The following is a 25,954-nucleotide window of genomic DNA, read 5'->3' on the forward strand; positions in this document are numbered from 1 at the left end:
GCAGCGCGCCTCCCCCCAGATTTCCCGCCAGCAGTCGCCGCGCGTTTTATTCCGTGCGTCTAGCCGCTCGGTCCGACAGAGCGGTTGGTCCTCGCCGGCCGTCGCTATGTCGCGACAGAGCACGCTGTACAGCTTCTTCCCCAAGTCGCCAGCGCTGAATAATGCTAATAAGTCCTCGGCCAGGGCTTCAGGTGAAGGCGGCGGTGCCGCTGCCGCTACCGGGGCCTCCCGTTCTCCCGGCGGGGATGCGGCCTGGAGCGAGGCCGGGCCTGGGCCCTTGGCAGGCTCCGCGTCGCCGCCGGAGGCGAGGAACGTCAATGGAGGGCTGCGAAGAACTGCCGCCCCTGCGGTCCCCGCCAGGTAGCGGGGGACGGGGGGGAATTGGGGGTGGGGGCACAGCGGCTGGGCGAAGGGGGCCTGGGGAAGGGACGCTCGCTTTGGAGGGCTTGTGGGGGTTCGCAGCTAGGCCTTAAGCTCGGAGGACGTGGGGCTGCATACTTGGCTTTAAAAGGGTGCAGGGCCCGAGTTTGTAGCCTTGGCGTTAGGGGGCGTAGACTGTAAACAGGGTAGGAGGAAATGGGCTGCGGGAAGAAAGCGGGGGAAGAGACGCGCAGACTTTGGAGGAAGAAGAGGGTGCCACCAGGTGGAAGGCCGGATTAGAGAAGGAGTGCAAACTGCTCGGGGTAGCGAGGAGAAAGGGGAGATGGGAGCGTTGGGGGTGGGGCAGGAAGAGAAAGGAGCTGTGCACACTCCGCGCGGGGTGCGCACCGGGGCAGGGCGGGGGAGAAGGGGTGGTGCCTGTCTGCAGCGGGGGAGAGGTGGCGGGAAAGAGGAATGCCTTCGGGGAGGATGAACACTTGTACCGCAGAGGCTGTGGGGGCGCGGCGTGCATTGAGAGGGGTTCGAGGAGGAGGTTCCTTGTTGAGAGCTGGGTTTGGGAATTGAGGGTCAGCAGAGGTTCGGGAAGCACTTGAATGTTTGGCTGGGAGCCTCGGGCGCCTCGACCCTGGGAGCGGTGGGCCCTAGGCCAGCCCTTGTGGGCTGTACAGGAGGTGGGAGTGGGGGTGGGTCACTAGCTGAGTGCACCGGGGGTGTGTCACGCCGCGGACCGAGGAGTCTGATTGGTCCGCGTGAGGGTTGCAGGGGCGGGGCGGGGCAGGTGGGGGGAGCAGAAAGTGCTGGGGTCCGCCGGCTCATTCCATAGATAGGCAGAGCGTGCAACAAAACAAATGAAGAATTTAGAGGCTGTATTAATTTTGATATATGTGGAAGTATTGTGCGGAGTTGAAAAAGATGCTGTTTTATGATATAGTGTCTCTTTTGTTGACAATTGCACGGGAGGATGAGGCTCCGCAATCTTTTCCGGAGTCGAGAGTGAGACTATCTAAAGGCTGTGGTCTGGCCCTGGGCAGGGATGGATGGACGCTATTGTGCGGAGGCCTGCCGGGAGGTGTCCTCTCTCTCGGAGCCCTTCGGTACTGTTCCACGGCGTGACCGGCCTTTTGTCGGAGCAGCGGGCGACATTTTGAAAAGCTCGCATTTTCTGTATCCCAGGTATTGTATTAGGCACAAAGGATAATGGTAGCCCTTTGAAAGGATGAAGAAACAGGTTTAGAAAAAGTGAACTCCCCTTGGGCGCCTGGGTGGCTCAGTGGGATAAGCCTCTGCCTGCAGCTCGGGTCATGATCTCGGGGTCCTGGGATCGAGTCCCGCGTCCGGGCTCTCTGCTCGGCAGGGAGCCTGCTTCCTCCCCTCTCTCTCTGCCTGCCTCTCTGCCTACTTGTGATCTCTGTGAAATAAATAAATATAATCTTAAAAAAAGAAAAGAAAAAGAAAAAGTGAACTCCCTTAAAGATCAGAGAGTTGGTTAGTGGTTCTGAATAGGCTCATTCGAATGTGTTGTTTTATGTGTCCTACAGATTTTCCAAAGCCCTAAGTGTCATTACAGTACTACTTTCCTTTAAGTGACCCTTTCAGGCAGTGAGTTTAACTATATAATTGTGTGAAGAGTAGTAGGATATGCCTCTGGCTTACAGATTATTTTGAGGGTTTTTTTTTTTTTCTTTTTGAAGATTTTATTTATTTGATGGAGCACAAGCAGGGGAATAGGGAGGGAGAGGGAGAAGCAGGCTCCTTGCTGAGCAGGGAGCCCGATATGGGGCTCCAGACCCTGGGATCATGACCCCAGGGAAAGGCAGCTGAGTAACCGACTGAGCCACCCAGGCACTCCCGAGCCCCCCCCCCCCACTCCTGAGCCCCCCCTTTTTATTTATTTATTTATTTGATAGCGATCACAAGCAGGCAGAGAGGCAGGCAGAGAGAGAGGAGGAAGCAGGCTCCCCAACGAGCAGAAAGCCCAGTTCGGGGCTTGATCCCAGGACCCTGGGATCATGACCCAAGCTGAAGGCAGAGGCTTTAACCCACTGAACCACCCAGGAGCCCCTGAGCTCATTCTTTTTGAGAAACTGTAGATATGAGAAGTAACAATGTTACTCTCTAAGGGAGATTTTAGTTTATAAAGGAAACCTCCATTTGTAAGGATGTCTCTTGTTCTGAGTTAATCAGTTTTCCTTAGTATCTCCTGTGTATAGGGGGATATACATAAACTTTTTTTTGGTTTTCTCTCATTAACCTTTTACTCCTAAGGGGGTCTCAGCCAAGAACTCAGAAGGCTGGAAAGAAGATATTTTTCCTCCCCTACATTTGCATCCTCCGTAATAGTTTTTCTTTCATCATTCTTCATGGGACATGCAAAATGTGTTATAATGTTTATTATATTTATTATATATAATTTATATTATATATTATTTATTTATAATATATATTTATCATATAAAATTTATATTATACATAATTATTATTGTATATTACGTGAACTGATTATTCCTGCATCCATGCTAAAAGGCCTTCATTCAGCAAATGCACATCATGTACCTGCTACTGTGCCAGGCACAGAATTAGGCATTATGGATCTTGGATCCACCCTTGTATTCAAGGACAAGCAAAAAGGCAATTCTTGGAGCAGAAGCAGAGTGTATAGGTTCTGTGTGCTTTGGTCAGGGGAAGGGGGATATATATGTCAGGGTAGGTTTTTGGCTCTTCAGGATAAGACCCAAGAGGCAGGCAGGAGTCAACTACAGAGGGAGTAAGGGGGTGTTAGGAAGCTGGTTCAGGAAGAAGGTCCTGCAGATTGTGATAGACAGGAAGAGAAGAGAAGGGACCCTTGAAGAAGAGGGTATGTCAGGATCCAGTCGAACAAACTGATGGGCCACCAAGACATCTGGACTTTTCTAAGCGTCACTTGAAAGCTTTAAGAAGAAGTTGAGCATCTTTTAATGTTGGACATGTACATTTCCTCTTGTACTTAAGTGTTCCAAGTGTTTTGCCTGTTTTTTTTTTTTTTTTTTCCTGTAGTTCTTTGCCAGTGGTGTGTGATTCAAAGTCTTTTTCTACCTTGGGTCATCCTTTTGCCAGCTTATGTTATTTTGAACAGAAATTTGTAATGTCAGATTTGTCAGTCTTTTTCTTTATGGCTAATACTTCAATAGATTTTATTTAAGAAATCCTTAGGGCAGTTTGAGGATTTAGAAAGCTCAGTCTCTGGGTGCCTGGCTGACTCAGTCTGTAGATGCTGTGACTTGATCTCGTGGTGGTGAGTTCGAACCCCACGTTGGGTGTAGAGATTACATAAAAAATAATAAATCTTAAAAAAAAATCTCATTGACTTAAGTGTGTTTGGTGGGTAGACCTACTGGTAATGGAGAGAGCATGAGGGTAGTGGCAGTGGGGGTAGGATTTAGAAGAGGAGTTGAGAGACCAAAGTGCTAGAGCACACAGCTGTTGGTGATGATGTAGATAATGGGACATAAGAGCAAGGAGAGAGGCCAGATGACATCAGTTTTGAAGTAAATGGCTATAAGAGGAGTAGAAGGAGGGGCGTGTGGGTGGCCCAGTTGGTTAAGCATCCCGCTCTTGATTTGGCTCAGGTCATGATCTTTGGGTGCTGGGGTTGAACCTCACATGGGGCTCCACTTTCAGTGTGGAGTCTGAGGGGTCTGTTACTCCCTCTGCCCCTGCCCACCACATGCACATGCTTGTGCTCTCAAAATAAACAAATCTTTAAAAAAGGAAAAAAAAAAGGACGTATGTGTACCTTAAGCCTACTTCTCATACTTTTTTTTTTCTGTAGGTTTCTTTTTTCCTTTTTTTCTGTAGTTTGAGATAATAATCGTGACAGCTATAAGGCTTCTGACCACTTATGTCTGGCTTTTTATTATTATTACTACAAATCTTGGCTAGTTTATTTTTTACAGTCTTATTTCAGTGATAATTGTCTCTCCTTGAATTGTATGCCCTGTTCCCATTCACAGACAAGGAATGGTCAGACATGGCAAATCTTTTTTCAGCACCTTTATTTAAAGGTAACTATCTGCACTAGTTGTGGGTGCTTTCCTAAGAACTTTCGTACAGTTTAGTGTATTTATTTATTTATTTTTAAAAAGATTTTATTTATTTATTTGACGGAGATCATAAGTAGGCAGAGAGGCAGGCAGAGAGAGAGGAAGGGAAGCAGGCTCCCCATGAGCAGGAAGTCTGACGCGGGGCTCGATCCCAGGACCCCTAGATCATGACGTGAACCAAAGGCAGAGGCTTTAACCCATTGAGCCACCCAGTCACCCCAGTTCAGCATATTTATAGCAGTATGTTTTTCCAATTAATATCACACCCAATATAATAATAGTTATTTTAAGAAAAGAGAATTAAAAAAATTCAAGCTCTTTAAAAACATTCTGTGGACTCAGTGTCACAGACCTAACTTGTTTTGATTGGCAGAATTAAAGCGGGTATTAAAGATGTTCAAACTTGGGGTGCCTGGGTGGCTCAGTCGGTTACCCAGCTGTCTTAGACTCAGGTCATGATCCCAGGTCCTGGGTTGGAGCCCTATATAGCGGCTCCCTGCTCCCCCTTCCCATTTGTGCTTTCTTGTGTGTTCTCTCTCTCTCTCTCTCTCTCAAATACATAAAATCTTTAAAAAAAAAAAAAAAGATGCTCAACTTGTCATAATTTGGTATGTGGGAACCTCTTTTCAGCTGCTTTTTAAAAAAATTACTATTATTATTTTTAAGACTTTATTTATTTATTTGACAGAGAGAAAGACAGTGAGAGAGGGAACACAAGCAGGGGGAGTGGAAGAGGGAGAAGCAAACTCCCCAGCTGAGCAGGGAGGCCATGCAGGACCAGATCCCAGGACCCTGGGATCATGATCTGAGCTGAAGGCAAATAGACGCTTAACAACTGAGCCAGCCCCGGTGCCCTTATAAAAAGTAATTTTTAAAAGATTTTAATTAATTTATTTATTTGGCAGAGAGAGAGACATCGAGAGAGGGAACACAAGCCAGGGGAGTGGAAGAGGGAGAAAAAGGCTCCCACCTGAGCAGGGAGCCCCATCTGAGGCCCCATCCCAGGACGCTGAGCCGAAGGCAGATGCTTAATGACTGAGCAATACCCAGGCGCCCCTTTTGAGCTGCTTTTATGGCTTAACATTGCCTCAGGGCTTTTGAAAACCTTCATTCTGATGATTTTTACATGCTCTAAGGCATGAAATTAAGCTTCTCCACAAAGAACCTGGGTTCTGGGTGCTTGAGTGGCTCAGTAGGTTAATCATTTGCATTTGGTCCAGGTCATGATCTTGGGGTCCTGGGATTGAGTCCCGCACTGGGCTCCCCAGTCAGCTGCCCCTTACCCCACTTGTATTCTCACTTGCTCTCTCAAATAAATAAAATCTTGAAGAAAAATTCTAAAGAACCTGTTTTCTTTTAACTTCTTTGAGGTTTCTTTTCCAGTGCTATTTAGAAAATAATATTAGATGCCAGTTTGGATGGTAGTTTCATATGGTCACCCTAGACCCTTGTGCATAAATGATGAGCCATAGTTAATACAAGCTGAAGGAGAAGGAAAAGGTATATGGGCAGAAGTGTATTGGTAGGTGAGTAGGTATTGTGGGGGCATTGGAATTAATTGTTCTGATTACTTCTTTTTTCTCAGTACTGCATTTAGTTGTTTAAGGGTAGGGGAAGTCTCCTCTAATGGTCCACCTTGAGAGTTAGTTGCAAACACTAATAACTGATTTCTAAAGTTGGTTTCAGAGTGTGTTCATGTTATGACTCAATGTTTATATGCACAGGTTTTTGTTAGACAAGCCCAGTTTATTTTTTATTGCTTACAGAAGCAAATTCTAGTAGTGCTTTTGTATCCACTGATTTTTTTTTTTTTTAAGTAGATGGCCTAAAAAGTTGATTATGAATTTGGGGGTACAACCAGTAATTGACACCAAGATTATGGACTAAAGTGAAAACAAAATGTGACTTTAAAAAGCAAAATTTTAAAAAATCTGTTCAGTGTATGTTTGGCTTTACTGAGTCATTTCTTATTTTTAGTTGTATGAAGGTTTTATTATTATTTTTAAAGTAAGGTCTGCGGCCTACGTGGGGCTTGAACTTGTGACTCTGAGATCAAGAGTCATATGCTGTACCCACTGAGCCAGCCTGGTGCCCTAGTTGTATGACAGCTTTTTTTTTTTTTTTTTTTAAATAATGTATTCTTTGTTTCAGGGGTACAGGTCTGTAATTCATCAGTCTTACACAATTCACAGTACTCACCATAGCACATACCCTCCCCAGTGTCCATCACCCTGTACAACGGCTTTTACATTTGTTTTTCTGAGCTGTCACCTCCCCCCCTTTTTTTTCATTTATTATTTTTTAAATTAACATATAATGTATTAGCCCCAGGGGTACAGGTCTGGGAATCGCCAGGTTTACACACTTCACAGCACTGCCCCCCCCCATTTTAAAACTGCCTTTGGAATCCCAAGAATATCAAGAATTTAAGATATATTAACATTTTGGGGAGTCCTGGGGGGCTCATTCAGAAGAGTGGGTGCTACTGATCTCAGGGTTTTTTTTTTTTTTTAAGATTTTATTTATTTATCTGACAGAGATTACAAGTCTCTGAGAGGCAGACATGGAGGGAGAAGCAGGCTCCCTGCTGAGCAGAGAGCCTGATGCGGGGCTTGATCCCAGGACCCCAAGATCATGACCTGAGCTGAAGGCAGAGGCTTAACCCACTTAGCCACCCAGGCGCCCCATGATTTCAGGGTTTTGAGTTTGAGCTCTCTGTTGGCTGTAGAGATTACCTAAATAAACTTAAGAAGAATTATATATTAACATTTTAAAAAACACACAGTTGTAATTGGATCTTCTTTGTAAGTACCTTGTAAGGTAATTCCAATATTTTGACATTTTAGCTTGGGCTTTAGGAAGCAGTGTATTTTACATTGTAATAAAATCTTTAGATGTGAGGTGACTTTTCGGCCTATATATTTTCAAATTGGATTTGCATAGGGCTAATGATCCTTGTTAAGACAGTTACATGAAAAGAGAAAGATGTTAAGATTATCAGAAAATATAGCCAAATATTAAAATACAGTGAAGTTAATATATTGGGTAAGGCCTTAAGTAGAGCCAGTGGAATAGCTGGATGTGATTTTATAGGATTATTAGGCTCTTGATAAGGACCAGCGTATGACAGATTATAGCACATTCCAGCTGTGAATCGTAGGCTTGCATTGTATTTCCATGCTTTATTGAAAAAAAAAAAAAAAGCAGGGGGGGAGCGGCGCCTGGGTGGCTCAGTGGTATAAAGCCTCTGCCTTCGGCTCAGGTCATGATCCCAGGGTCCTGGGATCGAGCCCAGCATCGGGCTCTCTGCTCAGCAGGGAGCCTGCTTCCCTGCCTCTCTGCCTACATGTGATCTCTTGTCTGTCAAATAAATAAATAAATAAAATCTTTTTTTTTTAAAAAGGTGTTTTTTTGAGAGAGAGCGAGAAAATGAGCATGAGCAGGAAGAGAATCTCAAGCAGATTCTGTGCTAAATGCAGAGCCCAACTCTGGCCTCAATCTCATGACCTGAGCCAAAATCGAGAGATGTTTAACCAACTGTACCACCTAGGTATCCCCTGTATATTTTAAAATACAGTATTTAGTGTTGGTAGGAAAACTTGAGTATTTGCATGGATTATATTTCCTTTTATGTTGGCATTCTTTGGAAACTATACAACTACTAGAAATCAAAGTTTTAAAATTACCTATAGAGAGTTGAAGTCTTCCCACAAAGTTAAAAACTTTTTTAGCATTAACTGAAGAGAAATTTTATTTTACTTTTAAAGATTTTATTTATTTGAGAGAGAGTAGGAGCAGAGGGAGGGGGAGAAGCAGGCTCCCCCCTGAGCAAGGAGCCCAATGTGGGACTCGATCCTAGGACCCTGAGATCATGACCTGAGCTGAAGGCAGACAGTGTCACCCAGGGGTACTTACACGGTATATTTTATTTCCTGCTTAATGCTCATTTTGGTTGGAAGCCACAGTTTCCTGGACCAGAATTTTCAAAGTGTCAGCTTTTAAAAAGCTTCGGCACTTTAACCGTGCTTATTAACTAAATTTTTTAGTCTTTGCATTTTATAGTGTACTGCCAACTGCTAACATCGGAAAAGTTAGGTTATGTGTAAGATTTTATAAGTATATGATTACATTTAGGGTAAAGTGATGTTGAAAAACAATTTGAATAGTTAATTTTACAGATAAGGAATTTACTTGAAAACTGATAATTGTAATTAGCTTTTACACATTTTTTCTCTAATGGAAATTACATTTGCCTTGCAAAATTAAAGATACTAAATTTTTAATAACTTTGGTTCCTTGGAAAAGAATCTTCTAATCATTTATGAGACCTTTGAACACCACTGTATAGTGTGTTTTGCAATTTGTACTACATTTGTACAAGTGAGAGTTTTAAGGTAACCGTAGTCTTAGCTCAAGTTATTTCCTTTGGGAATAAAACTAGAATGAACTTACTTATGTTAAAACAGTAATATTTTATCACAAAGTAAGTTAAGGTGTAAAGCTAAAAAAAATTCTCCCCATGACTTCTAGGTCTCAGTCAGAAACTTGAGTTACTTTTAGCTAAGGATAGAGGGGACTTTCAGGAGTCAGGCTTGGCCATCTCATTTTTGCTCGAGAATTTTAATCTAGGTAGGTGTTTGGGTGGCTCATTTGGTTAAGCGTCTGCCTTATTCAGCTCAAGTCGTGATCCCAGTTTCCTGGGATCAAGCCCTGCAGTTGGCTCCTTGTTCAGTGGGGAGCCTGCTTCACCCTCTGCCCCTCCCTGTTCATGTTTTTGCTTTCTCTCTCGGAAATAAAATCTTAAAATTTTTTTTTTTCATCTAGTCATGTAGTTTCTCTGGGAGCCCCCAAGACTGCTGAGATTCCTGCAAGTGCTCCGTTGCCTCATACCAGGCAAAATAGAATTCCATCAGATTTTGAGGCATCGTAATGTACCACCAAGATGTACATGCTTGTCAGTCTGGTATCCATTAACTCCAGTCTTGAGAATTTGTAACTTTTGTAAGACATGTATGTTATAAAATAGCTGGTGCCCAGTTCAGCAATTAGTCCTTACCCTCCATAACTCCGTTCACACAGGCAAAAAAACCCGACCTCTTGAATTTTACAAACCAGGAGCTCTTTGTAAACCTCACTCATACTGGTTGGGCTCAGCACTTATCCACCTGTATTTACTAAATTCAGTACATCGGGAAGAGACTGCCTCAGACTAGCCACATGGGGCTTAGACTTTGCTATGTACACACCAAAATGTTACCTGAATCTCAACTTTTTAAGGGATTTAGTTGCCTTTAAGAAGGGCAGTCAGGGGTGCCTGACTGGGTGGCTAAGTCAGTTAAGCACCTGCCTTGGCTCAGGTCATGATCCGCAGGGATCAAGCCCCGAGTTGGGCTCCCTGCTCAGAGGGCAGTGTCCCTCTGCCCTGCTCAGTGCACATTCTCTCTTTCTTATAAATAAAATCTTTAATAAGAAATAAAGGGCAGCCTGGCTTGACAGATAGGTATCCCTGCTGATACCCTTCAGAAAAATTTGCTTCGATAATGCATTTTGAAGCCTAATGTCTCAAAACTATACAGCCAGAAATATGCTTCCTGATGGGGACATGTTCATTGAATTAACACGTACTTACTATGACCAGTCTTCTAAAAATGATGCTCAGGATTTGGACTCAGAACCGATCAAGTGTCTTTAGGGAGACCAGTTACTTCCCTCCTTTAGCAGCAGAAAGAGTACAGTTTTAGGGCAGTCTCAGGTACTTTCAAACAAAAAAAGCTTACAGTTTTCTGATAACTCGGGATAGGCTTTTTGTGGTTAAGTGGCTACCTGGCCGAAGTTAAGAGAAAGACTGCTTGACAGTAGGGAGGCTTGTAGACCATTCTGCATTGTAGACCATTCTGTTTCCTGTTCGTGGGCTCATGGTAGAAATTGGAATTGGATAAGAGCTTCCTTTGTGAAGATGAACTACGTGGTGAGCTTGATGGCAATATTTATGGATTTGTGCTTGTGCTGGTTGCTGTAGATTTCTGTAAGCGTGCACATGCTGCAAAGGCCCTTGAGAAAAGCTAGCCATGCTGTTGTTTTTGTCTCTTTTCTAACTGTGTAGCCTAGGGGGATTCCATATTCACTTTTTTTTTTTTTTTAAGATTTTATTTATTTATTTGACAGAGATCACAAGGAGGCAGAGAGGCAGGCAGAGAGGGCGGGGGGAGCAGGCTTCCTGCGGAGCAGGGAGCCAGATGCGGGGCTCGATCCCAGGACCCTGAGATCATGACCCGAGCCGAAGGCAGCAGCCCAAACCACTGAGCCACCCAGGCGCCCCCCATATTCACATTTTTGAAGAAAGGAATACTTTAACTTTATCCTTAGGTCTGAATAAGGTCACCCCAGTGTACTAATGCAAGCTGTTCTAAAATGTTCTTGTTTGTAGTCTATTTATTTTACTTCTGCAGTTATTCAGTGAAAACCTTTCAGCAAGTTCAGAAAATCTTGGTGTATATAGTATTTGAGCAGAATTTATTAGCTGTTGTGGAATCTCCATCACTGAGGGACTCTGCTGTAATTAAATTTTTACTTTTTTGTTTTTATTTATTTAAGAGAGCATGTGTGCATGAGTAGGGAGGGGCTGAGGGAGAGGGAGAGAGAATCTCAAGCAGGCTCCACACCCAGTGCAGCCTCCAATAAGGGGCTCAATCGACTGAGCCACCGAGGTGCCCCTGTCAAGTTTTAATTTTAATTCTGGTTAGCTAACATGCAGTGTTTCATTAGTTTCAGGTGTACATCTGCTGTAGTTTTTCAGCTAGATTCTTCTTCCTCTACCTCTCCTTTCCCTTTCTCAAGAAACCTTCAGGACCAAATTAGTTTTCATGAAGATTGAATCTTTGTTTTTGATTCTGCAGGCATATATATATTCATTATTGTTTGGCAAGTCAGGCACTTCCAATCCAAATGGAATTTTTTCACAAGATTTTTAGGGCTGGGGGGTGGTAGTGTGCTAGGTAGGTTGTGGCGTGTTAACTGGAAACATTTCAAATAGAGTCAAATGAGGTAGTATTTATTGTCATTATCAAATCACATATCAATGTTTCATATTTTATTAATGCCCTGAGTCAGGTCCTGTTCCTGATACGTACCATATTGTGGTTTACTAGAGTCAAATGAGGTAATATTTATTGTCATTATCAGATCACATATCAGTGTTTTTCATATTTTATTAATGCCCTGGGTCAGGTCCTACCATATTGTGGTATACAGGTGTGATTCATTATAATTTGGAGAGCATGTACAATGAGTCTGTGCCTTTTTCTTTGCATCAGTATTCTGTCATAATTTGGGCATTGTTTATAAACTTTGATTATTCTGAGAAGTAGTTTCTCATCTTAATACCAGAATTCATTATATTTGTATTTGTCTTAATATTTTAAATAAGCATTGTGATATTTGCTTATGTTTTTAAAAATGACTTGAACATCTGATTTTAAAAAATTAATTCTAGAATTTGGGTGCTTGAATATTAATGCCAGAAGACTTCAAAGGCTTCAGTATTAATGCCAGATGCCTTCCTTGGAATTGCTTATTTGTAGGTAATTGCCTATAATGCAACTTAACCAGATATTAACCAAGTTATGTATTTCCTTTGGCAACAGTTCTTGTGACTTCTCACCAGGTGATTTGGTTTGGGCCAAGATGGAGGGTTACCCCTGGTGGCCTTGCCTGGTATACAACCACCCTTTTGATGGAACATTCATCCGTGAGAAAGGAAAGTCTGTCCGAGTTCATGTACAGTTTTTTGATGACAGCCCAACAAGGGGCTGGGTTAGCAGAAGGCTATTAAAGCCATATACAGGTAAGAGTCTACTCCTCAGTGTGTGTGAGAGTGAGTAAGAGAGCAAGCACACAGCACATGAGCACAAGTGTCTTTGACTGCCATACAGTGAAATTAAGTGTGTGTTATGCCAATAAATTTCAGGAGTGGTAGGTTGAATGCTTCCATCATGGGAAAAAGATACAACTGGTCTGGTTGGTTGTGGAGTGGAATTTCTATTTCTTTATTTTCAGTTGACTTATGGCAGTATCATGCCCTTAAGGGGAAAATGTTTCCATGATTAGATCTCATTTGGACCATACTACCAAATTCAGGCATGAAAAGGCTAAGTTAACAGTGTCCCGTCTTCAGAGATCTAAGAGAAAGGCAATGCAGTCAGGATATATAGCAAATAGATTAGTGACATTGTCTAGGGCAGATGGACATGCATATTTACCTGGCCTTTAAAACCCTCACTTATGAGCGAATCTACGTTGAGTTTCACATCATACTTTTGGACCCATAATGTTTTTTTTCCAGGTCCACCTTTTTAAAGTCCTAGACTGCAGCAGTCCCGCCTATGTAGTGTCACTTGGGGCAGGTGCACCCTGTCAGTTTGTTGAGTTATACCATGTGTGCACATTGTGTTTGCAGGGTTCAGTGCTTGTTTACACTTGAGCATGAATGAATCCTTGCTCATTATCCTCAGGTTCTTCAGGCTAGGGTGCTGCTGGACTCATTGTTTAGGAATCACAATATGGGTCAATTTGCTAGGAGTCTCTGGGAATTCTGACTTTTGGTCATAGTGCTCATCCTGCAGGGTCAGGAGGGCACACTGAGAAAGTTAAGTCTGCATGGAAATCTGACCTGCAGGATGGAAAGAGAATCTGAACATTTGGTTCTGTCTTCAGCACTAATTTGCTGTATAATCTTGGCCAACTAAGTAACTCAAATACTGTTTACTTATAAAGTGAGAGAGCTGAACCAGGTAACAGGGTCTTTTTCTAGGACTAATCTTGAGATGATATTTTTTTTTTAATGAGAGCATGCTAGTGAGTATGGGTCAGGGAGGGGAAGAATCTCAAGCGCAGGGCTCCGTCTCTCTCCGCTCCTCTGAAATCTTAACCTTAGCTGAAATCAAGAGTTAGATGCTTAACTGATTGAGCCACCCAGGTACCTCTAATTTCGAGATTCTAAACAAAGCTTTGGCAACACGACTTTAATTTAAAAATACCCCCCAAATTTTACATATATATTGTCATTATTTTGTAAATGCAACCCTGTTGAATATTGCCTTTGCCATTTAAATTTCCAAATTGTTGCAACAGCATGGATGAGGAAAAAGTAGGTTTTTATTTCTTTTTTTTGGTGGGGGGGTTCCTTAAAATTGTAAATGCAGTTTGCATTGGGTTTTTTGGGTAACGATGAGGTAGGTCATTAGATATGTGGGGGTGAGTGCAGCTGCAGACAGGCACTTGAGGAAGTTAGGAGGCCACCCTCCAGTGGATTTTGATTGTTACAGTTTGTAGTACTGGTGCAGCTCTTTAGAAAAATGGGAAATTGCACCTTTATTTTAGCCAGTCCCTTAAGTTGCTAATGTAATGGCACTTTAGGATATCCTGTTAGTTTTATCATACAGGTTTGTTTTCTGATTTGGTCAGAAGAAAACAAAGACCTTGCTAGTTAGGTCTCTTAGGAAAAACTAAATAATTTTGTGCCATTAGACTTGTGATTATCTGCATCTAATCTTTTGGTCAGAGGACAGGAGTGTCATTTAAAATTATAACTCTTGGAGCACCTGGATGGCTCAGTCGGTTGAGTGATTCTTGGTTTTGGCTCAGGTCATGATCTTGGGGTCCTGAGATGGAGCCCTACATCCCACTCAGTGGGGAGTCTGAGATTCTCTCTCTCCTTACCCTCTGCCTCTCCCCTGACTCATAGGTGTGCTCTCCCTCAAATAAAATTTTTTTTTAATAGTGAATTGGACCCTTCACTTAGGTTCCAGTTCTTTTTTTTTAAATTTTATTTGACAGAGATACCAAAAGTAGGCAGAGAGAGAGGGGGGGAAGCAGCCTCCCCACTGAGCAGGGAACCTGATGTGGGGCTCCATCCCAGGACCCCAGGATCATGACCTGAGCCGAAGGCAGAGGCTTAACCCACTGAGCCCCCCAGGCACCCCTCAAATAAATAAAATCTTGAAGAAAATTTAAGGGGTGCCTGGGTGACTCAGTCATTAGGCACCTGCCTTTGGCTGGGGTCCTGGGATGGAGCCCCACGTTGGGCTCTCTGCTCAGCAGGGAGCCGCCTCCTCCCTCACAGCTCCCCCCTGCTTGTGTTTGCTCTCTCCCTGTCTCTCTCTCTCTCTCTGGGTCAAATAAATAGTGTCGTGGGGAAAAAATAAAGGGATAAAGGAAGAGTTTGACCTGAAAACAAACAACTTGATTTAATCTAGACAACAACAACAAATTCAGTTTGAACTAGGTTACCTTTCCAGAATGTTAGTATCCTTACCCTAGGGTTTTGTTTTTAGTATACCCTATTTAATTACCTTGGGGATAAACTTAGTATCATAGCTTCATTTAACTGTCAGTGTAGTTTTTGCCTTCGAAGTAATTTTTTTGTACAAAGCGTCTCAAACCCCTTGAACATCTCGTGCTTCATCTGAAGAGGTGTGCTTTATATTTAGGGCCACAGTCAGGAGAGAGGAAATAGCCCTGGGTGACCCAACAGTTAAGGCAACTTCAAGGAGGTCAGATAGGTAATTTTAAGTTTCACTAGTAGTTTTCCCCTGGTAATTTCTTCTAGGTAGGCTTTATTGATCTATTATCAGTCAAAAGTAATGGGCATTAAAAACTATTCTTGATTCTTGTCCATTACAACAGATATTATACATTGAGCCTATTCCCTAGCTAATGGTTCTTATTTATAAATAAGATTTGCTTAATAAGAAATATAAATCTAAATTTTTTAGGTTCAAAATCGAAGGAAGTGCAAAAAGGAGGTCATTTTTACAGTTCAAAGCCTGAAATACTCAGAGCAATGCAACGTGCAGATGAAGCCTTGAATAAAGACAAGATTGAGAGGCTTGAACTAGCAGTGTGTGATGAACCCTCCGAACCAGAGGAAGAAGAAGAGACGGAGGTGGGCTACTGTTACACAAGTCAGTTGCTAATTCTTTTGGGAAAGTGATGGAAAAGGGGGGGTATTAAAGTGATATTCTCTTGTTTTATTTATATGATTTGCATATATACACACACACACACTTTAATCCTCATACATACCTTCTTTTGTCTTTTTTCTTTGTGAGAGTGTGTGAGCATGAGGAGGGGCATGGGGAGTGGGGGAGAGAATCTTAAGCAGGCTCCATGCACTGCGGGGAGCCCGATGAGGGGTTTGATTTCACAAGCGAGATCACCTGAGCCAAAATCAGGAGTCTGGATGCTTAACCGACTGTGCACCCATGTACCCCAAATACTTGTACCCATAATTCTATATTTCTGTAGAACTGTAGGTTACTTTAGATTAGAATCTCAGCAGCCATTTTGCCTGAGTTCTCAAGCTTCAAGCCTGGTGGAAGATAAGACGTAGTACCATTTTGGTAACAGGTTAACAAGACAGTAAGAACATGGTGATAAAATTGGTTATGATGTCTGGCAGTAAGCCTCTATTTGAGGGTGTGGTTAAGTCCTGGAAATGGATTTCCTAATGCTCTCAATAATTTTTTTTTTTTTTGTATTTCGGATAGGTATGAGAGGTTAAATATCCATGAAATACAACCTGGGTTTCAAACTTTAATAGTCACTATTTGAATTGATCATTCTTCTCTAATTTAACAAATTAATGAACTGTGCGCTTAAGAGATTCATTTATGACTGAGCCTGATTTTATATTATTATAGATAGGGAATAACAAACTAATCTAACGAGTATTTTAAGAGAAACGAAAGAAAGTATTTTTAATCTTACTTTTGAGGCCAGGGGTCTTACCATTAATGAAAGGTTTAGAACTGGATGGTAATACAGAGATCACTGAACCTCATATAACTTCACATGTGTGGGAGATCCATGATAACTGAATTATGCCTTGCCCAAGAAGCTACAGCTGGTTTGTGGAAGAGCAAGGACTAGAAACCCATACAGATTGCACTGCTTTCTTAAACTAAAATTTATAAAATGGCAAAGTTCATAATACATCCCTCTGGAAGAGGAGAGATGACCCTGGAAGAAAGGTAATTGGGATTTAAAGTTACTTCTACAGCTGATTGTTAATGAGGGTATCAACTGTAGGTATTTGGGATATATGGTCATGCTAATGGCTTCATCACTACTGTACAGGATAAAACTCAGGAGAGAATCACTTAACCCTATAGTATGATGCTACTGAAATTGATAGTTGTGTGTGTGTGTGTGTGTGTGTTTAATTCTTGGAGGAGGAAAGCTTCTCATTTCTGGAGCTGGGTTCTTCTCTTGATCAGGATACTGCAGCATATTGAGAGATACTCCACAGCAGTACTGTAATTTTCCAGATTGTTTTTTTTTTTTTTTTTTTTTTAAATTTTTATTTATTTATCAGGGAGAGAGGGGGAGAGAGCAAGCACAGGCAGACAGAATGGCAGGCAGAGGGAGAAGCAGGCTCCCTGCTGAGCAAGGAGCCCGATGTGGGACTCGATCCCAGGACGCTGGGATCATGACCTGAGCCGAAGGCAGCTGCCCAACCAACTGAGCCACCCAGGCGTCCCCAGATTGTTTTTTTATTTAAATAACTCTTTCTTTGCCTGTCAGGTTGGTGCAACTTACTCATCAGGTAAGAGTGAAGATGATGATCATGAAATTGAAAGTGAAGAGGAAGTACGGCCCAAGGTCCAAGGATCTAGGCGAAGCAGCCGCCAAATAAAGAAAAGAAGGGTCATATCAGACTCGGAGAGTGACATTGGTGGTTCTGACGTGGAATTCAAGCCAGATGGGAAGGAGGAAGGAAGTAGTGATGAAATAAGCAGTGGAGTTGGGGACAGTGACAGTGAAGGCCTGGACAGTCCTGTCAAAGTTGCTTCAAAGCGGAAGAAAATGGTGACTGGAAATGGCTCTCTCAAAAGGAAAAGTTCAAGGAAGGAAATGCCCTTGGCCACCAAACGATCAACTGGCATTTCATCAGAAACCAAGAGTGCTTTGAATGCTTTCTCTGCCCCTCAAAATTCTGAATCTCAAGCCCACGTTAGTGGAGGATGTGATGATAATAGTCGCCCCACTATCTGGTATCATGAAACCCTAGAGTGGCTTAAGGAGGACAAGAGAAGAGATCTACAGAGGAGGCGACCTGATCACCCTGATTTTGATGCATCCACACTCTATGTTCCTGAGGATTTCCTTAATTCCTGTACTCCTGGGATGAGGAAGTGGTGGCAGATCAAGTCTCAGAACTTTGATCTTGTTATATTTTATAAGGTGGGCAAGTTTTATGAACTATACCACATGGATGCTCTTATTGGAGTCAACGAACTAGGACTAGTGTTCATGAAAGGCAACTGGGCTCATTCTGGTTTCCCAGAAATTGCCTTTGGCCGATATTCTGATTCTCTGGTTCAAAAGGGCTATAAAGTAGCACGAGTGGAACAGACAGAGACCCCAGAGATGATGGAGGCACGATGCCGGAAGATGGCACATATATCTAAGTATGATAGAGTGGTGAGGAGGGAGATCTGTAGAGTCATTACTAAGGGTACACAGACCTACAGTGTATTGGAAGGTGATCCCTCTGAGAACTATAGTAAGTATCTTCTTAGCCTCAAAGAAAAAGAGGAGGATTCTTCTGGCCACACTCGGGTGTATGGAGTATGCTTTGTTGATACCTCACTGGGAAAGTTTTTCATAGGTCAGTTTTCGGATGATCGCCATTGTTCCAGATTTAGGACTCTAGTGGCACACTATCCTCCAGTACAAGTCTTGTTTGAGAAGGGAAATCTCTCAACAGAAACTAAGATGATTCTAAAGGGTTCATTATCCTCCTCACTTCAGGAAGGTCTGATACCAGGCTCCCAATTCTGGGACGCAGCCAAAACATTGAGAATGCTCCTTGAAGAAGGATATTTTAAGGAAAAGTTAAATGAGGACAGTGGGGTACTGTTACCTCAGGTGCTTAAAGGTATGACCTCAGAGTCTGATTCTCTTGGGTTGACACCAGGAGAAAAGAGTGAATTGGCCCTCTCTGCTCTAGGTGGTTGTGTCTTCTACCTCAAAAAATGCCTTATTGATCAAGAGCTCTTATCAATGGCAAATTTTGAAGAATACATTCCCTTGGATTCTGACATGGTCAGTGCTATAAGACCTGGTGCTGTTTTTGCTAAAGGCAACCAGCGAATGGTGCTAGATGCTGTGACATTAAGCAACTTGGAGATTTTCATGAATGGAACAAATGGTTCTACTGAAGGGACCCTACTAGAAAAGATTGATAGTTGCCATACTCCCTTTGGTAAGCGGCTTCTCAAGCAGTGGCTTTGTGCTCCACTCTGTAGCCCTTACGCTATCAACGATCGTCTAGATGCTATAGAAGACCTCATGGCTGAGCCTGACAAAATCTCTGATGTGGTAGACCTTCTGAAGAAGCTTCCAGACCTTGAAAGGCTGCTGAGTAAAATTCATAATGTTGGGTCTCCCCTGAAGAGCCAGAACCACCCAGATAGCAGGGCTATCATGTATGAAGAAACCACATACAGCAAAAAAAAGATTATTGATTTTCTTTCTGCTCTAGAAGGATTCAAAGTAATATGTAAAATTATAGAGATTATGGAAGAAATTGCTGACAACTTTAAGTCTAAAATCCTTAAGCAGGTCATTACTCTACAGACAAAAACTCCTCAGGGCCGTTTCCCAGATTTGACTATAGAACTGAACCGATGGGATACAGCCTTTGACCATGAGAAGGCTAGAAAGACGGGACTAATTACTCCCAAAGCAGGATTTGACTCTGATTATGACCAAGCTCTTGCTGACATAAGAGAAAATGAACAGAGCCTCCTGGAATATTTGGAGAAACAGCGCAGTCGAATTGGCTGTAGGACCATTGTCTACTGGGGGATTGGTAGGAACCGTTACCAGTTGGAAATTCCAGAGAATTTCATCACTCGTAATTTGCCAGAAGAGTACGAGTTGAAATCTACCAAGAAGGGCTGTAAGCGATACTGGACCAAAACTATTGAGAAGAAGTTGGCTAATCTGATAAATGCTGAAGAACGGAGAGACATATCATTGAAGGACTGCATGCGACGACTGTTCTATAACTTTGATAAAAATTATAAGGACTGGCAGTCTGCTGTTGAGTGCATCGCAGTATTGGGTAAGACTTTGAACAAGCTTATTCCTAAGGGTTTGGTTAGTCATGTCTTATGTCCCAGTTATGCATTAAGATTTAAGTCCATTGGACATTTGCCATTGAGGTATATTTCTGAATACGGTTATGTATTTTGATGTGTATATACTTGTGCCCTCACTAGACAAAATGGCTTAGTTTGCCTGGAGCAATTCAAGTTCATTTTTTGTTGTTCAGTCTTGAATAATTGAAAGATTGATAGATTTTTAGTTTTTTGTTTTTTAAAAAGCAGGGAATTTTGTTTTGTTTTTAATTCAGGGCTTGAACTAGGGCCCTGAGATTAGGGACCTAAGCGGAGGCAAGTCCTATGTTCTAGATGCTCCATTGACTGAGCCACCCTGGCACCCCAGATTTTAGTACCTTTAGTATCATGATCCTGATTTTTTGGTTTTTTAAAGATTTTATTTATTTGACAGCACAGGGAGAGGGAGAAGCAGGCTCCCTGCCAAGCAGGGAACTGGATGTGGGGCTCCAGATCATGACCTGAGCCAAAGGCAGAAGCTTAACTACTGAGCCACCCAGGCGCCCCTGGGTTTTTTTTTAAGCTTCTCATTTTTGTTAGAATAAGTTAAAACTGTATCTTGGCCCATCACCACTTCTTGCATTTTCAGTCGCTCTCTTTACATGCATATTTTTCTTTTTTTTTTTTTTAAAGATTTTATTTATTTATTTGACAGAGATCACAGGTAGGCAGAGAGGCAGGCAGAGAGAGAGAGAGGAAGAAGCAGGCTCCTCGAGGAGCAGAGAGCCCGATGCGAGGCTCGATCCCAGGACCCTGAGATCATGACCTGAGCTGAAGGCAGAGGCTTAACTCACTGTGCCACCCAGGCGCCCCTACATGCATAGATTTCAAGATTTTATTCTTTTTGCTCTTAGCCCAGATCATCACATTTTCTTTCTTAAAGCTGATTTCTAAGAGCCCTGATTTATATATTTATAATTTAGCAACCTTTTCAATTTCATAAATACTCTTTTTTCCCCTTAAATTTCCAACATACTTGGAGCCTTTGGTGTTTCACAGTTTAGGTTTTTTTTTTCCCCCCCGCTGTGTTTTAAGAATACAGTAACCAGGGGCACCTGGGTGGCTCAGTGGGTGAAGCCTCTGCCTTCAGCTCAGGTCATGGTCTCAGGGTCCTGGGATCGAGCCCCCACATCGGGCTCTCTGCTCAGCAGGAAGCCTTGCTTCCTTTCCTCTCTGCCTGCTGCTCTGCCTACCTGTGATCGCTCTCTTAAATAAATAAAATCTTTAAAAAAAAAAACAACAACAGTAACTACCCAAATTTGTAAAAGAACTTTTTTGATCTGAATACAACTGTCCAGAAGTATCCTTTGGTTTGTACCACATTGATTCCTTAAACCAATACAACTTTGAGCAGTTTGGTGGGTAATTTAAAGTGTCCCTCAGGACAGGTGTTCAAAAAGATGCTTTTGTATCAGTGTGCCTGTTGTGTTAATATTTCACTTCTAAGAAGTGTTAGTTCCAGGATTAGGTCAAGTAAAAGCGGTTCAGTCTAGCATTTCCCCAGTATCTCTTAGCTTACCCTTGGCATTCCTCTGGTCCAGATGTTAGGGGGTCTGTCTTGAGGGGAGAGATTTTGGGATGAAAATGAGTTCTCATTTCACTACAAGTGCTCCCCTGAAGACACATAGAAACATTTAGGCTGGTGGCTCATTTTCTGTTAATGAACGCATTAAAGCATTTTGTGTGTTCTAGAGTGCCTGTTGTTAGAAAAAAAAAAATGTATAAAAAGCAACTAGAACATACCATCCTCCACTGGAAAAGTGTTTTTGAATGACTTTTTATATTAATTAGTTGGATCTTTGTGCTTCTTAAGCAGCTTCTAAAATGATGAAGCCTCACTTTTACACTCTCTTTAACAGATGTCTTACTGTGCCTGGCTAACTACAGTCGAGGGGGTGATGGCCCTATGTGTCGTCCAGTAATTCTGTTGCCAGAAGAAGGTACTCCTCCCTTCTTAGACCTTAGAGGATCACGTCATCCCTGCATCACGAAGACTTTTTTTGGAGATGACTTTATACCTAATGACATTCTAATAGGCTGTGAGGAAGAGGAGGAAAATGGCAAAGCTTATTGTGTGCTTGTTACTGGACCTAATATGGGGGGCAAGTCTACGCTCATGAGACAGGTAAACTGAACCTTAAGGTACACAAGGTCATTTGTATACTTTGGGAATATATTACATATTTACGCCACCCTTTTCCAAATAGCACATAAATTATATAGAATTCAGTCACCAGCATACTAGGAAGCAAGGGAAAAATGCTTTGTATTGTAAAATTGAGAATTGTATTTACCTTTATCAAGTATCTGCTCATGTTAATGGGGAGCATACATTAAAAATCTGAGAGATTTCAGCTTATGACTTTACGAACTCTGACTTGATTGGATTCCTCTCCTCTGAAGGTATATGTATCCATAATGAATGAAAATGTTAGAGGTGTGTTACTCAGACTCATTTGTGGGAATCCTTATAAAAGAACCATGACAGACTTGTTCAAGTAGGTGAGCAAATAGAATTCATGACCTTTAATAACCTTTGGAAACTGCTTTCAGGAAAGACAATAAATATATGTCTTTTTATACCAGGCCAGCCACTAAGCTAAAAATGATTTACATTTTTTAAAGGGTTAGAAAGGAAAAAAATGTGACAGAGACTGCCCTTGACTAAAAATATTTGCCAACCCCCCTGCTCTCCTGTATTTAATCTTAGGTTCGCCAAATTCGCTAACTAGCAAGAGGCAGTATATAGTCCAGTGGTCTTCAATCCCATTTTCATTTTTTTTGTATCACTTAGGAGAGCTTGACAAAGAAAGTACAGATAGGGTTCCACTGTCCCAGATTGATACATTTGGTCTGGAATTGGTTCTAGGCATCAGTAATTTTAAAGAGCTTCCAAGTGATTCTACTGTGTAGTCAGCCAATGGTGAGACCACTAATGCAGTGGGTTAAAATCTCACAGGCTTTGCGGTTTTAAGGCCAGTTAGGTTCTAAGCCTCTTGTTTTTCTAGGCTTCACTTTACCTGCTTTGGATTGTGAACGGTTTTTAAGAGTGCCTGACTACTACATAAAGAAAAACATAGATATACATCATTTAATACCAATTAGTAAAGACCTTTTCCTCCTTCCTCCAAAGGCTGGCCTATTAGCTGTAATGGCCCAAACCGGTTGTTACATACCTGCTGAAGTATGTAGGCTCACACCAATTGATAGAGTATTTACTAGACTTGGTGCCTCCGACAGAATAATGTCAGGTGAGTTTTCTTTTTTCACCTAAGGCGTTATTACTGGCCTGTTCATTTCTATATTTTGTACAATAAATACATCTGTCTTGAAATGTGTACCAGCCATTAAACTTGATGTTTGATTTTTCCTGTTACACAGAGTGGAGTACTCTGAGGCACTTGAAAGTATTCTTTCTTCAAGCAAGAATTGCATGATCTCTTAATGAGATGTAATCTTTAGTACTGGGTAGCTCATGATATGAACCAAAAGATGAATAGACTAATTCAGTATTCTAGTTCTATTTAGTAGTATGTTGTATGTGTGTGGTTTTTTTTTTAGGTGAAAGTACGTTCTTTGTTGAATTGAGTGAAACTGCCAGCATACTTACACATGCAACGGCACATTCTTTGGTCCTTGTGGATGAATTGGGTAAGACATTCCAATTTCCATTTGAAGGCTATTTATAAAATTAAAAAAATTTTTTTGTAAACTCTAATTTTTCTTGAAGATGATTGGCCCTTTCTTTTTAAAAAGTCTGAAAGCATTTACCTCTAATGCCATAGACCCACCTCTAGTGCCATTCAGACCTATACTGGAAGATAATAGATAATGTTAAAAATGGTCTTTGATTACAAGGCTCTAAATTTTGTCCTATTAAAATAGTTAACATTTAATGAGAAACTAATAGGACATTTCTGAAGATCAGTGGTACCCAAAGAGTACTCTTTAAAAAAAGAAATGCAGGGGTGTCTGGCTGGTTCAGTTGGTAGAATGTGGGACTCTTCACCTCAGGGTTAAGTTAAAGCCCCATGTTGGGTTGTAGAGATTAATTAAAAAATGAAATTTTTAAAAATATAATGTACCCTACTCCCAGGGCTGGTAAGTGGATGTTTAGCTAAATGGGGTCTATTATTTGGATGCACTAATTTATGTCACTATTTTACCCCCCCCCCGGCTTTTTCATTCCTTTGTGATATAAGGCAGATATAATTTATGCATATTTTACCTTCATAGGGAGAGGTACTGCAACATTTGATGGAACAGCAATAGCAAATGCAGTTGTTAAAGAACTTGCTGAGAACATAAAGTGTCGTACATTGTTTTCTACCCACTACCATTCATTAGTAGAAGATTATTCTCAAAATGTTGCAGTGCGCCTGGGCCACATGGTATGTATAAACTGCTTTCAGAAGTTTAGATTTTGGAGAGAATCAAGACAGGTATGTCCACTGCTAGCACATGAACACAGCATAATAAAATATTTTCCTTTTTAGGCATGCATGGTAGAAAATGAATGTGAGGATCCCAGCCAGGAGACTATTACCTTTCTCTATAAATTCATTAAGGGAGCTTGTCCTAAAAGCTATGGCTTTAATGCAGCAAGGCTTGCTAATCTTCCAGAGGAGATTATTCAAAAGGGACATAGAAAAGCAAGAGAATTTGAGAAGATGACTCAATCACTGCGATTATTTCGGTAATTATACTTGCATATAATTTTGCTATGGAGCTGACCTTCACCATCCCCCTTTGCGGTTTATTCATGCACTGTGGAAAACATGAACTGATACCTTTTTTTTTTTTTAATTTTAAGGGAAGTCTGCCTGGCTAGTGAAAGGTCGACTCTAGATGCTGAAGCTGTCCCTAAATTACTGACTTTGATTAAGGAATTATAGACTACATTGGAAGCTCTGAGTTGGCTTTTGACAAAGGTGGTAAATTCAGACAACATTATGATCTAATAAACTTTATTTTTTAAAAATGACCATTTTTCCATTTTCTTTCTAGGAAATTAAACCCTTTTAATTCTTATCTACCTTCTACATAATGGTTATTGAATACTCCACAATATATTAAGTCTAGATGTTATGGTACATGCATACACTTTCAGGCTGTTTATACCCACTGTCACCAATACACATAAATGGGGGGGGCTATGAAACTGTATAGGGCTGTATATATACTTGTCTCAGCTTAATGCAGGAAATTGCTTTTAATTTCCAGCGGTTTGTCTAAACTGTTCAAAAATAAACTATGAACAGAGTTCAAATACAGGACTGTTTTGAAGAGACTTTATCTAAAGTGTACTTTAAAACATAGTAGTTTTTACCTTTCACAAAACTGAGTTACAAGAATACTTTTTGTTTTACAGTGCATCCCTTCCTAGGAAGTCTCATTAAAACACTCACTTTTTCTAGGGGTGATTTTGAATGCTGCACAGGGAAGGGAAGGAAATAATAGTCTTAACTTTTCTTAAAGGATACCAGAAACATTGCTGGATATAATTTAAGATTAGTGTTTTCTCTTTCATAGAAAGAACGTACATACTGGGACATGAGTACAGTTACAGCAAGTCTAGGTGTGCTAACAAAACAGGGCACATTCAAGTACAAGAAGATTTGCTTGAAATTAAAAACAAACTACATGAGATTAAAGCATTAAAATCATATTTCTCAATCTGAATACATGTTAAAAAAATCAAAAGAAACGCAGAAGTGCTAGCTCACATTTTTACCATATTACAAAAGCAATTGGTACCCATGTCCATAAAGGCAGCAACAAAGCTGCTTGTCTATTGAAGAGTACTACTGCAAATTGGACTGCATTCAATGCTAGTTGTAAAAACACCAGCTTTTTTTCAGAAGTTGGTATCTGTACAAAATTGCAGCTTATTTCTTCACTTCTGTCCCTTCAAAAGTCTTTACACAGTAATGCTAAAACACCCAGCTTTGAGATCCTGAGTCAATATATTGCCACTTTCTTTTTGGTAGCTTGAGCTTCATAGTGTCAACTGACCTCGTGTATCCATTTTTAATACAGTCTCTTCCTGTAGCATGGGCAAATATTTTAAATCTTCTTCCGAAAAAAATGTTTTAAGTTATGATGTTAGAATGGCAGGACTTTTTCTTTAGGGAAGGAATTCAGTTGTGCTGCAATGTATTAGATTCTATAGGTGGAGCAGAGTCATATAGTGTATCTGTATCATGTGTAGGCTCACCAGCTAATGTACAAGGATTAGACAGTGTTCCAGCACCACAGTCACAGAAAAACCTAAAGCAAAATGAAAACCCAAAAATTAGGAAAGTGAGG

General features: G+C 41.4%; 2 protein-coding genes across 3 annotated transcripts in view; one reads left to right on the plus strand and one right to left on the minus strand.

The window, feature by feature from the left end:
- Positions 1-24,629, plus strand: MSH6 (mutS homolog 6). 2 transcript variants are annotated; one of them, XM_004752863.3, is made up of 10 exons: positions 1-360; positions 12,104-12,303; positions 15,233-15,402; positions 17,043-19,590; positions 21,505-21,770; positions 22,779-22,896; positions 23,207-23,296; positions 23,882-24,036; positions 24,142-24,341; positions 24,459-24,629. In XM_004752863.3, the coding sequence occupies exons 1-10, from the start codon at positions 107-109 to the stop codon at positions 24,538-24,540; spliced, it is 4,083 nt and encodes a 1,360-aa protein (XP_004752920.1). In that variant the 5' UTR covers positions 1-106; the 3' UTR covers positions 24,541-24,629. The 2 variants fall into 2 exon arrangements, with proteins under 2 accessions (XP_004752920.1, XP_044933746.1); XM_045077811.1 differs by lacking the exon at positions 12,104-12,303 and having other exon boundaries at positions 10-360.
- The window catches only part of FBXO11 (F-box protein 11), an 88,645-nt gene continuing 87,286 nt past the window's right edge, over positions 24,596-25,954 (minus strand). The window contains exon 23 of the mRNA XM_045077812.1: positions 24,596-25,915. Coding sequence (XP_044933747.1) covers positions 25,786-25,915 — 130 coding nt within the window. The 3' untranslated portion in view covers positions 24,596-25,785. The remainder of the gene's footprint in view (positions 25,916-25,954) is intronic.

This window comes from Mustela putorius, unplaced genomic scaffold, assembly GCF_011764305.1.
Source record: "Mustela putorius furo isolate JIRA1106 unplaced genomic scaffold, ASM1176430v1.1 tig00000224_pilon_pilon_pilon, whole genome shotgun sequence".
NCBI lineage: Eukaryota > Metazoa > Chordata > Mammalia > Carnivora > Mustelidae > Mustela > Mustela putorius.

Coding starts and splice junctions, on each gene's coding strand:
- MSH6 (XM_004752863.3), top strand. CDS start 107: ATGTCGCGACAGAGCACGCTGTACAGCTTCTTCCCCAAGTCGCCAGCG. Junction 15,403..17,042: donor AGGAAGAAGAAGAGACGGAG/GTGGGCTACTGT, acceptor TTTGCCTGTCAG/GTTGGTGCAACTTACTCATC. Junction 24,342..24,458: donor CAATCACTGCGATTATTTCG/GTAATTATACTT, acceptor TTTAATTTTAAG/GGAAGTCTGCCTGGCTAGTG.